The 12,983-nt window shown below is 35.0% G+C and overlaps 1 protein-coding gene across 3 annotated transcripts in view; it reads right to left on the bottom strand.

The window, feature by feature from the left end:
• Positions 1-12,983, bottom strand: part of Mdga2 (MAM domain containing glycosylphosphatidylinositol anchor 2) — an 819,241-nt gene that overhangs the window by 202,776 nt on the left and 603,482 nt on the right. For all 3 annotated transcript variants that reach the window (XR_005876310.1, XR_005876311.1, XM_005072803.3), the window contains exon 7: positions 4,702-5,031. Coding sequence is in view for 1 of the 3 variants with exons in the window: in XM_005072803.3 (XP_005072860.1) it covers positions 4,702-5,031 (330 nt within the window). In the remaining 2 variants the exon portion in view is untranslated. The remainder of the gene's footprint in view (positions 1-4,701; positions 5,032-12,983) is intronic.

The following is a 12,983-nucleotide window of genomic DNA, read 5'->3' as shown; positions in this document are numbered from 1 at the left end:
GCTTAGCTGTTATACTAAGTAGAATATACAAGAGTAGAATGTGGTAGCTGAACCAAATGCACAGCTGGAGAAGATGAGGACTACTACCCAACTCTTCACCAACCCTTGGCTCCATCATCAATTCAAGGTTCATAGCTTTTATGTTTTGGGGATTAAAGACAGAAACTATTTTTCTCTGTCTAGTAACTTGGGCACTAATTCATAAATCTGAACTGCAGGTGCTTTCTTTTGACCAAGGCAAACAGCCCACCCCTCACTATAGTCTTTATGTAGACACATACTTTTAATCAGAAAAATTCCCCAGGACTCCTCCTTTCCTTTTGAAATAGAAAGGAACAAAGAAGCAAAAGCAGTGAAATGGGCTTAATCAGTTTTTCTTTTGCTCTCATGTTCACTTCTGGTTCTCACTCATTGTGCACCGCAGTCCCAAGCTCACAAGCACTATACTTTCACGTGTGCAGACACTTGCTCTTTTCCAGAGTTACAGTCACTGGATGGCCAGCAGCAACCTGACATTGTGAAGTCATTTCCAGGTGGTCATCACTGCGCATGTTCACTTGTGTCTTTGTATCTTGCTTACCCCACAAACCCTTGTTACTTTCCCTGTAATATGAGATCCCCTTGTACTCTAAACAACAGAGAAACACACTCCTGCAATCCCATGCTGAATCTTCTGCTGTATTTACTCACCAGATGTCTCCCCACGAATTCCAAAGAAAACCGAATTTGTTTTCATTTTCAAGGCCTGGTGTACATATTTCTGAGTTTACTATAAACACACAAGTTTGTTGAGTCATGTGAAGAAATGCATGCAAGCTGATGAGCACCAAAGACCTCACTATGAAGTGGGGGAAGGAAGCAGTAGGATGTTTTAAAGGGAAACCTATGGAAATTGAAATCCTATTCTACCAATTATTCTCATATAAAGGAAGAACAGACATTTACAACAATGCACAGAAAGTACTTTAGGTTACCTGACGTCTAGCCTAAAATATGGTTTCAGCAATGAAATATTAAGACTAAAGTAAGCTAATGTGATTCTTCTCAGAGTAATGCCAATGCTATGAACATGACACAAGAAGAAGCTTTACCACTTCCGAGACCTTACTCATCCTCTGTTTGTTTCTTCTGCTTCCTTTAAAATTCAAATCAAATTTCAACTCTCTGTGAGACTGTCCTGTATCTACATCACAGAAGCACTCAGAGCATCTACAGAAGTCTGGTCAAAGTTCAAGTAAAGTGTCTGGCTCCAATACACTAGATCAGGCAGGGTATTCTGCTTGGGTAGTCTAAGAGCAATGTCTGTCTGAACCATCTCCAAATGGTACAGAGCCTAGTGTGTGGGAGGATTTAGTAAAGGAATCAGAAATGAATGGCTATTTAAATTGAGAAAGCAACAACTGGTTAATAGAAGGAAAATTTCAAAACTTATAGAACTTTGTGTGTGTCTGTTAATATTGAAGTAAATGGAAAATAATATATAATCTATGTCATGTATACTGTCATTTTAGTATCCTATAAATGTATGAATAGACCCTGAAATATATATATGTAGCCTCTCCAAAGTTTTTCTAAATATAACTTGACAGTTTTTCTAAATCATTGTCTTTTAAAACCATTAATAATTCTGCAAACTAAAAGTCGCCTTCTGGGATATTTCCGATTTCAGTCCATCCTTAAGTGTCATCTAACACATATGCTGACTATGGGTCTGATATTTAAGAAAGATTTCTGTGCTATGCAGAAAGTTATCATGGCAACAAACACTCCTCTTATTAAGTTTCCCGTACACATCCCTGGAAACAGAGTAAAAACTGAGAATTAATGTTAGACTCCTGTGTAATACCAGGCTCAGAAGGCTTAGGAAGAGTTTTTAAAAATCACCCTATAATGGTGAAAATTTAATATAAAATATTTAAATATAGTAAAACCACTGACCACCTGGCCATTGCTAAATTCTCTGAAATGGTGTTAATTAGAAAAACCCCAAATTGAGAAGGCATACACATATAGGCATTTTTGATTATCATTTTTGTAGTGCAAGTTTTCTATAATGGAATCACATTGCTCCATTTTCTTTCATTCACTTACTCAACCAATTTATCTAAATTCCCTCTCTATTCTCAGGGGTTTTATTATATTGGAATAGTCTGAGACGTTTTTTATGACATAACCTGTGGACCCTCCTTAATCAAAAACTGATTTGTAACATGTCTGTTTTCATATTGAAGCACCATGTTGAGTGTAGAATTCTATGATGTGGAAATAATCTTTTAAATGGTATGAGTAGAATCATAAAATCTTAGCTATGAGAACTGTGTAAATGAACCTGGTGCATCATTGCACTGTAGGTAACGTGATAAACAAGCTAGACTCAGCACGAAGGGAATACTTGTTAGTTTAAAAATTATCTTCTCTAGTCTTTGTCTCAAAATACAATTTCTTGGGTGTCCAGATTCATGAACATAACAGTTGTGTGTTCAAATGAAAGCCACTGATTTTGTCATGTGAGCACCTTAACAGCTTTTGATAAAAATCTATATTTTTAGTTTTACCAGACAAATTACAACATCCATGTGTCCTATATGTTCCTGAAACTGAAACATTAAAACAAATTATACATGTATCTACTGTCATGTCAGTGGAAAATAGAGAAAGAGCAAGAGGGGCCAACAGTGCTTGTACTACAGAAGTAGAATGAAAAAGACAATAACACTAGAGTGTCAGATCCATAAATTAGATCACAGTTGTATTAAACAATTATCTATTGGTTTTAACTATGTGCCATGTATTTTCCCTAATGCTGGGACTGTGTTGAACACAGTACAGAGGAAATCTAGTCTTCACAGAATCCCCCTTGAAAAGCATCAGATTTGTGTGTGGCAAGAAAGAGAAGGCATAGAGTATGTTTCTAGAAATCTTAATATAGCTTTTATTTCTAGTGCTGTGATCTTTAGAAAACAAACATATAGTGAAGATGATTTAGTACAATTATTCTAATGTCTATTAGGCTGTGGTTGAACAAAAATCTGTTCTCTGACCAACTTTTAGAACTCTGGCGATTTTATAAATGGAGGTTGGGGATTTTGTCTTTGTCATCCACAATACCTAGTTTCAAACCGTCACATGCAGGTACCATATTTAAGTGACTAACAGAACATATTCTAGTAATGATTTAACAATTCTCCTTTTTCTTCTGTTCTAATATGTTTAAGTTGAACAGCCAATGAGCCATGTTTCCTATCCTTCAAATGAATCTGCTAAATAAAAGCTGTGTGTGTGTGTGTGTGTGTGTGTGTGTGTGTGTGTATGTGTGTGTGTATGTGTGTGTGCGTGCACTGGTTAGTTCCCAAACTAGAAATGAGTGAACAAAACAGGAGAAACAAACAAAGAAAGCAGGATGATTTTTAAGGGTAGAAAATTCTGAAAAATTACCCTTCAAAAATAAGGGCAAATGACCCTGGAACTTTTTTTACTCTTACAGGGAAATCTTACATGGATGTCACTCAGTACTCTGTAGCCTATCACACTAATGTAGGCAGCCCATGGATATCTGTTGATTGAATAAGTATGTATCAACAGTTTTCCATCAAAACCACAAATAAATCTATCTGATCATGCTAGTCCAAATATTTAGAGATCAGGTAGATATAAAGAGGCTTTGCCTAAGCTAGGATAGGAGCCATGCACAAATAAAATTCTTTCAATGTTCTAATTTATTTTCACATAGATTGTGTATCAGATTAAAAACTATATAAACTTTACAACAAAGAATTTATAAAAACAAATCTTTCATATGGACTATAAGTGGCAAAATCAATACAGCATGAACTGCAATTGGGAACCAAGAGAAGGCACCGAGTTGCATCTGAATCAAAGGCATAAAAGAGTCCAAAAGCTGCCTGACTGAAAGGGAAGAGCAGGCTCGTAAGCACATGCAAACATGGAGCTTTTCTCCTGTAGCCAAGCTCTGTGAGCTAAATTTGTAGTTCTCACCGACAACTGTGAGAGAATCTCCAATTAAAACAATCTGGTGACAGACTGACAAAGTACACACAGGTCTTTAAAATATCCCGAGAGTTAACCTACCACATCCTCTCCAAAAAACACTGGACTTTTCCAAGTCTAGAGGTAACACTTTAGACAATGTAAAAGGACAGCACATTTTCATTTTTAGCTTCCCCTCCAATATATTTTTGTATTTGACAATTTTTGTTGAGGTGTCATAGTACCATTGTATTCTCCAAGTGGTCGCACTGAACAACAACTTTAACAAAAGGTTTCTAGTAGTAGAAGAAACATTTCGTTTTTTTTAATACTCTTAAATTAACTCTCAAGGTTTATGTCTTAGATCTACATAATTTTGTTGAATTTTAAATTTAGAAAAAGGCTTCAGCCTTAGTCACTGGTTTAACTTTATTAATAATATTTTTACTGCCATAAGGACTGTGGCTAATGTAAAAATTTTTAAAAAGCTGGCATAATTTTACTTAAAGCTTAACTTTGTCACTGCTATTGACTTTATTTACCCAATTTTTATAAAACCTCATGCAAATCTAAATAAAAAAGCAACAATATCTCAATTCAGATATTTATTAGATATTTAGATTTAATTTCAAAAATAATGACTTCTCAGCCTCTCTAATGTCACCAAACTCAAATTATTGTAAAGGCATTTTGCACCACGAGTGAGCCTCTTACCTGTACTGCTGGAAATATTAACGTCAATACTGATATCAGATATTCCTCCTCCCTTCAGAGAGGCCACGCATGTGTAAGTTCCAAAGTCCGTGAATTTTAAGTCAATGATATCCAAGTTTGTTGTTCCGGGGGACACATCCGGGTCAGTCTGTGTAATAACCATCCGCTCAGAGCTTCTTAGTGGGCGACCATTTTTAAACCAACTAAATGTTAACTCTTCAGAAGGGACAGCTTCTACTTGGCAAGATATTTTCACCTCACGCCCAATCTGGATGTTGTCATCTTTGTGATAAGGATCAGGAGTGATCCAAAATCGTCCTTTTTTTAATGCTAAAACAAAAATTCCACAAGGAGTTAGTGTTACCTTCATAATTGTGGGGATTCCGTTGCTCAAGGTAATCATTTCTGGGCTGAAATAATAAAGCAAAGCAAAATGGAATGAGCATATGTTCCTTTGCTAATTTTTCATCATGTGCACTATAAATCTTAGGTACTCCAGAGAAAAAAAGTCTAAACAAAACCCATTTAAAGATTTTCAACACTGATTTATATACATTAGACAACGCTTGACAGTAATAGAAAACAAATAATAGTTGAAATCTACTCACAGTTGCTGCTCTAGTTAGGTCTCTGTTGTTGGGGGGTAAAACACTGACCAAAATCTACTTGGGGAAGGAATAGTTGTATTTCCTCTTACATTTACAGTACATTATTGAAGGAAGCAGGAACCTGGAGCAGGAACTGAAGCTAAGACCATGAAGAACAGAATTGTTTACTGGCTTTCTCACTCCTCTGATTTGCTTGGCAACTCATCTTATACAATCCAGGCCCACCTGCATTGGCATGACATCATTCACAGTGTACTGGGCCCTCTTACATCAAACAGCATTTAAAAAATGCTTCCTAGACATGCTCTCAATCCCAGGAGGATCACATTGGCAACACCATCTAAGTATCACAATTGTTTTTACCTAGGCCATACTATGACCAAATATTATTGCAACGGAATTTAAATGAATCATGGAAATGGTTTACTTAAAATCATAGGGAATTAAATTTTAACAGGACAATATGGATCATCTAACCTAATACCTTCTTATACTCTGCTTTTACTACTCCATAATTTTCCAAGCAACTCACATGCTGTACAAATTTTGCATTAAGGAAAGTTCTTTTAAGATCATATTCTGCATACTGATCAAAGCTGGTTTAGTAAGACTTGAATAAATTAATTTTTATAATGCATTTCTAGACATGTTCCAAATGTGAACTTATGGTTGGGTATGATGAATCTGGAAAACATTCCCCTAACTTTTCTTCTTCTTCATCCCACAGTGTATAGATAGTTTCAGTTAAAACTATGCTGGCTCTTTCTTGAAGAAGACCAAAAGAACACTTTGCAAATAGCACAGAATGCCTGTTATGCTTATGGCCTCAAAACAGGACATTCTGGATCTAGTGTAAGTGCTGAGTGACAATTGGAATCTGCTATAATGGTGGAATAAGGTGACTAGGGTGGGAATTACGGCTTTCTAGGGGCCTGGATTTGGCTTGAAAGTGTAGAAACAACAGGGAATAAATTAGTTCTGTTATGGCAGCTTCTCAAATGAACACACATTTCTGTTTTATACTATTGTCTGTATGCCTCTTCGCCTCAATATTGGACTCACTGCATCTGAAATGTAACTTATACAGTGGAGCTGTATCAGAATAGAATATTGGACACCCACTTTTAACCTCAAAGCTGCAACCACAGGGATACTATCAGCACTCAAGTGTCTGTAGCAGACCTGTAGACATAAGAGGCTACACAACATCATTTGCATGACATATCTGGTGCTAACACAGGTTCCCTCAGTTTTTCCTGGGAAGATCAAGGACTGTACTTGTGCACATGATGAACAGGAGATGAGTATGTTTTTAATCTGAAAGCACATGTTATCTAAGTTTCCTGCCTAGTTAATCTAAAGAGTTTTGTCTGACTCATGCATTGTGTCTTGGAGGAAGTAAAAAAACACGAAAAACATTTGTATCCCTTTTTGTATTCAGAACATTGTCATGAGGTCCTTGTCAAGATCGGACACTCAGTTCAGCCTTAATTATTTGAGATGAACAACACAGAAATCACCAGGATCTTATAGGAATGTATGAGGTTATTATTTTCAACAATTTGTAATTACAATTCATTAATCAAATTCTTGTGACACACGAGTCTAGGGAAACTAGGCACATATACACACGAAATATTTTACAAGCTTCACGAAAACTGAATCACACACAAGAACTTCACAAAACAGTGTTTAGAAAATACAGCTTTGATGATAGTGAAAAATCAGAAGACAAATATTTACAGTACATTTAATACTATTGTTTACTGGATTTTTCATAATAACATGCAATCCTTGAATCTTATTTTTGTGGAACTATATCTTTATTAGTAGGTACTGTATTGCAAAATGATGATACATTGAAGTATTCTCCTTTCTAGAGTAATGTGCTATGTTCTCAGAAATACTGAAGCCAAATCTAGTATCTCCATGAAGGAAATGTAATTGAAAAAGCAGTCATATTTGGCTACTGTATTTGATACAAGATTTTGTATACATACAATTTAAATGCAATAATAGCTTTAGTACACAAGGTAGTTTAGGGCATCAGAGGATTGTTCTTTAAAAACTATGAAAAATACCAAGAACATTTTAATTTTTAGCAAAAAACCCTACATAAATCAGTTCATTTCTAAACATATGCTTACCTCATTTCAAAAATAAATATATAAATTTAAATGGAATTTCTACTCATAGCCATAGTTGTGATAAAATAAAGTATATGCATCAGCTTAATAAATAACTCCATACTAATATGAGGTTATATTTGGGTACTATTAAGAATAACTTGCTTTACAAAATGATGTTGATTGACATATATAAACAATGTAACAAACACTTAGATGATCTTGTGATTCAGATTCACTTAATACACAGTACTATTGTGTGGTTCAGTGCTTTGAATGGAAACAAATTAAAGTATTTTTTTTTGGTTTTTTATGAGATAGGGTTTCTCTGTATTGTTTTGGAGGCTGTCGGTCTATCCCAGCCACGAACTCACAGAGATCTGCCTGCCTCTGCCTCCCGAGTGCTGGGATTAAAGGCGTGCGCCACCACCGCCCGGCTAAATTAAAGTATTTTTGATACCAGAAGCACTTCCCACTAATAAGTCAAATTGGAATGAAACTGCTAAACTAAAAAAAAAAAAGCTGATAAAAAAGTGAAATCAATATTCACATTGTATGTTACAGGCTGTCTTACTAATGAAAATGTGATTTGTAGATCCTAAGGAAAAAGATTAAAGATTATATAGCTACAATCTATAAGATTAAATGTTACATAATTACAGTGTTTTATAACAATACAATCAAAAATGTATTTTAGTGAAATGCAAAAATGATAAATTTAATGTCAAAGATAGTCATTCAATGAGTTAGCTTGAGTCAATAACACTAGACTTCCAAAGGATACAAAAATCAAAAGAGAAAAAAAGGAAAACGTAGGTCTGTTTATTCATCTCAAGGCAAAGAATATCAGAATAAGGAGTTTGGGTCACTCAGCTGAACAGAAATCTTTTTATGTTTGTTTATGTTTTCCTTGTATCTAAGCAAGTGATTATGGACACAGAAGAGAAATAATCCAAACAAAATAAAATATAATTGTTTGTACATGAGATATGTTTATCTATGTTATCAGGAGAGTAAAATGTATTAGACTTTCTAATTCAATTTGTTCAGAAATCTAAGAGACTAGCTCTGAAAACTAGCATATGTAAATCACAACTTGTAATGATCTTTTCATCTCTATGAGGACCTAGATGGGGTTATCTGAGTTTTATGGGTCAAGTGTGTCTTTCATAAAAATAGGAGGTGATAGTTCTAGGCTCGCTCAGAGAGCCACTGTGAGAAATAGATTGTTAACAACTGTGTTTGAGCTTTGAAAATATAAAGTTTTTAATATATTTAAAAAGCTGTGGGACAAGTTCCTTCATTTATAATTAAACACTCTCTTTGTCAGTGAACAATTTTTAGTAGCTAACTTAAAGTCAATAATGCTAACAATTAAGTTAACAATGCTAACTTAAGGTCATATCCTGCTACCATTTAAGATTTCAACCTGTTCATATCAGTCTGTGATAAGTGTGGAAGTATAATAGATAACCAGGGAATTAAGAGACTGTAGAGCACTAAAGTAGTCTTTGAAAAGGAGAGGAAAAAATCCTTTTCTCCAAATGTCATTTCTTAAACAAATATTGAAAACCTCTTAACACCATCCTAAGAGAACTTTATATTTTGTACAATGTATCATCAATTGTAAGAGATGGACCCTGAAAGGTATTCCTTTAGTTTGGCAGTGAGTGTAAAAGTTTGGTGTGAAGCTAACGTCTATTCTGAATAGTCAGTTTGGAAGTATTGTAATATGCACACAATAGATTGCTTCTTTGTCTTAGGCTTGAGACAGAGTACCAGATTGTAAGAAGTCTAGATTGTGGATTCCATAGAAGAAAATTGTGTGATTGTGTCTTGACTGAGGATATCAACTTAAATGTATAAAATATGTTCATTTTAGATTGAAGAAGTTCTTAAAATATATGTCCCTTAAATGGAACATGTATGGCACATCCTCATCTCCCAATCACAGGAGTCACCAAGCAAGGAGAAGCATAAACCATGTATGAGCCAGAGGCAGTGGATGACTACAGAAAAGTTGTGGCTTCTGGACATAGCAAGGCAGCTACACAAATGAACTCACAGTTGTTGTGACAGCATGCAAAAAAATCTATGCAAGCCCATGCCAGGTCAAATTCCAGCATGAAGAGGGGAATTGAGCACTATGTCCTATCCCCTACTTAGGAGTTATGGACAGTTGTCAACTGTTGACAAAAAGAGAGTCATTTTTCTATATGAGTGTAGAGCTTGACAAGTCTACTACACTCCAACATAAGGTCACATATCCAAGAATATATGGGCTTCACAAAATACTCTTGAATACAAAAGACACAAAGTTGAGTTAGTAAATAAGGAGTCAATCTGGAAAGAGTTCAGATATGGGGCATTTATGATGAAAACACACTGTATAAAAACTAGAAGAACTAGTAAAATATTGAAAAGTAGATTTCTTTTGTGGTAAAATATTCCATAAGATAGATAATAAGTAGTAGTGTAACAATAAAAAACCTGATGGAGATAACACAATAAACACAGCAACTGAGAAAGTATCTCTTTAGAAATAAGTATCATGTGCTAACTGTTGGACTTCTGCTAAGAATTTGTTTCATGAAGACAATGAGATAGAGTGACCTCCAATTACCAATCCAAATTGCTGATTATTAAAAAAAAGTTGGGGCTACACGGATAGTTCAGTGGTTAAGAGAACTGGCTGCTCTTCAAGAAGTCCAAGGTTTGATACCCAGCATCCACATGGCAGCTCACAATCATCTCCAACATCAGTTCCAGGGGATCTGATGCCTCTTCTGGTCTCTGTGGGCATACATATGGTGCACAGACATGTGAAACCAAAATACCCAATATGAAAATTAACTAGTGAATACAAATAGTGAAAAGACTTTCCATATACGCCTCATCTTAGATCTCAATGAAATTATGGATAAAAAACTTTACAAACTGTTACTGAGAGAAACCGACACAGAAGTCATTAAAAGTACAATCAAATGAATAAGGCATTGACTTTTCTATGCTCTGCTAAAGGAAATTAAATATTTGTTTGAGAAATGGGGTGTTTTCCAACCCCACTATTGTAAATGAATACACAGTTAGAAATAGATTACATCAGCAATGCTATAAAATGGAATTAACAATGGTATATTTTATCTTTTCCTTTATAATTAGGCACCCTCTGGGGATGATGAACAGTTTCAGAGCAATGCCACTTGTCATTCTTCTGTATTGTCCAAAGTCAAGAACAATTCCTTTTTATATATTATTTTACATATTTAGTCAACAATATTCATTGACCTTAACATAAATGGGCATTTCAAAGCATATATTTGCTTTGCAGATATAAATTGTTTACATTCAGTTGCTGTGGAACAATCATGTACACTGTGAAATGTGTTGCTCTCATTGTTAATAAAAATCTGATTAGCCAATAGCTAGGCAGGGTTTTTGGAGCAGAAAGAATGCTGGGAAGATGAAGGGTGGTGTCAGAGGAGTAATCAGAAGACACTGAGGGAGCAAGATATGATGGAGGACAGGTAAAACAATGAGCCAAGTGGCATCACATAGATTAATAGAAATGGATTTAAGAACTGGTTAGTAATAAGCCTGAGCTATCAGACCATTTTAATATTAAGTCTCCATGTTGGTTATTTAAAAACTGGCAGGTAGGAAAGTAAGTTGACTCACATTCAGTGTGCAATGTTTATGTTCCCTTTGATTTTGTTTTACTGCCTTATAGTGTTGAGGTTCACTGGGGGAAATGAGATAGAAGAAGAGCCTGAGGCAAGTAACCAACAATACATGATTGTCAGACTCTACTAGTACATGGGTATTGGTGATAAGACAGACACACAAGTCCTAATACCAGTGTAGCTTTTGACTTGCGCATAACATGGGTCATCAGAATATATCATGACCATGAGACATCAGCTGTTAAACATTCCATTCTTTAAAGGGAACCTGATTTCAGGTTAGGGTGCTTTTCACTTGTATCAGAACTCAGCAGATAATCAATTCTGATGAAAGATGGAAGGTGGAGGAAATGAGATATTAGAAATGGCTTCAGAAAGCTAATAAGGGCTATGTAAAAACAAAGTTGAATGGGGTACAACAGTTGAGTGTGTCAGTAGAGTTTGCTTTTGTGGAGAGGTGCTCAAAGCCTTGCATATGCTTGCATGCATGTTGCCACATTCCTGGAGGCTGGTTGTACCCACCAAAGTTCTGCTACTTTGTGGTAAATGTCCTAAGTCTCATGCCCCAGAAAACCAAGTGAAGAATTTGGGTGCTATGGGATGAATCATGAGAGGATTTTGAAAAAAATGTATTGTATTTCTGATATCTCAAGCATTTCCACTGAAAGCATCACAAAATAACCCATAAGATAGAATCCCCAAGAGAACTAAAATTTATGATGAAAAAATAGAACATAACGGAAAGATCTTGACTTTTTCTGTTGAGTACCAAATGATACACCAAAGTTACCAAAGAGTTCACAGCTAGCTAAGAAACTTGTTTGCACTAAGGCAGTCAATGAACTTGAGATATTTTAACACAACATTAATTTTTTCAGTTTGCTCATATCTTGGAAATGGAGACAGTCATATATATAAGTAGCCTTAACAAGAAATTACTATATTGTGATTAGTTGTAAAGTTTTAAGAGTCAATACAGAGTAGTAAATCTATCTTAATTTTTTTTGAGGAAGAAGTAATCCAAATTCATGTATACTGTGTATCATAAAACTTATGCTTTAAGAGCAGAAAGGATGGGTGCTATAGGATAGTTGAGAATTGCAAAATTTTGTTTTTGTTTTTTTCATTTTCTTTATATACTAGCAATCATTATATATCCATTTCCTTTTGGCACTCAAATGGCCAATTAGTCACCACTAGAGTGGAAGTTCACTAGCAGTAGTGCAACAAAAACAAATTACATCATTTTCTAGAGCAGGCCTAATAGAGTACCCATAATAATTTGAATGCAGAACTAGATGCTAAAAGGTAGTCAGAGTTCTGTTTCATTGCAAAGTATCAAGGCTGCACTCATTTTGTCAATTTACTTAAAGTTAATCACCACAGTAGTCACTCAAACTGTTTAATTCAAATGTGGCTAAATTGTAATCGTTCTCTGAGTGTCCTTACTCAATAAAACAACTGCACACAGATGAAACTTCAAGGTGGATGTTACTTCAGGTAGACACACATTATGCGTTTTTGAGCAAGTCCTTCCTTGAAAATCCAGATAAGTAGATTTATTTATCATTACTATCATCATTATCTTCTCATTCCTTCTATTTCAGTTTGATCTTAAGAGGAAACATAGGATGCTTATAAATTACCAAAATAGCCACATAAATGCCATATACAAGAATATTTTCACAGTATGGCTACCATGTAAGTGGCATTTTACATAACGTAAAGACTTATCTATCACTAGCTATTTAAATGGGGGCATATTAATCAGCACCATTTGCCAGCCCTTTGATGCTCAAAATTAGTATTCTTATTCACATTTCTATCAAATTTTAAAATACCTATAAATGATTAGAAGCAAAAAT

The sequence above is a fragment of the Mesocricetus auratus genome, unplaced genomic scaffold (genome assembly GCF_017639785.1).
Source record: "Mesocricetus auratus isolate SY011 unplaced genomic scaffold, BCM_Maur_2.0 Super-Scaffold_15014, whole genome shotgun sequence".
Taxonomy (NCBI): domain Eukaryota; kingdom Metazoa; phylum Chordata; class Mammalia; order Rodentia; family Cricetidae; genus Mesocricetus; species Mesocricetus auratus.
Note: the sequence above shows the minus strand (reverse complement) of the source record. Positions and strands in the feature narration are given on the sequence as shown.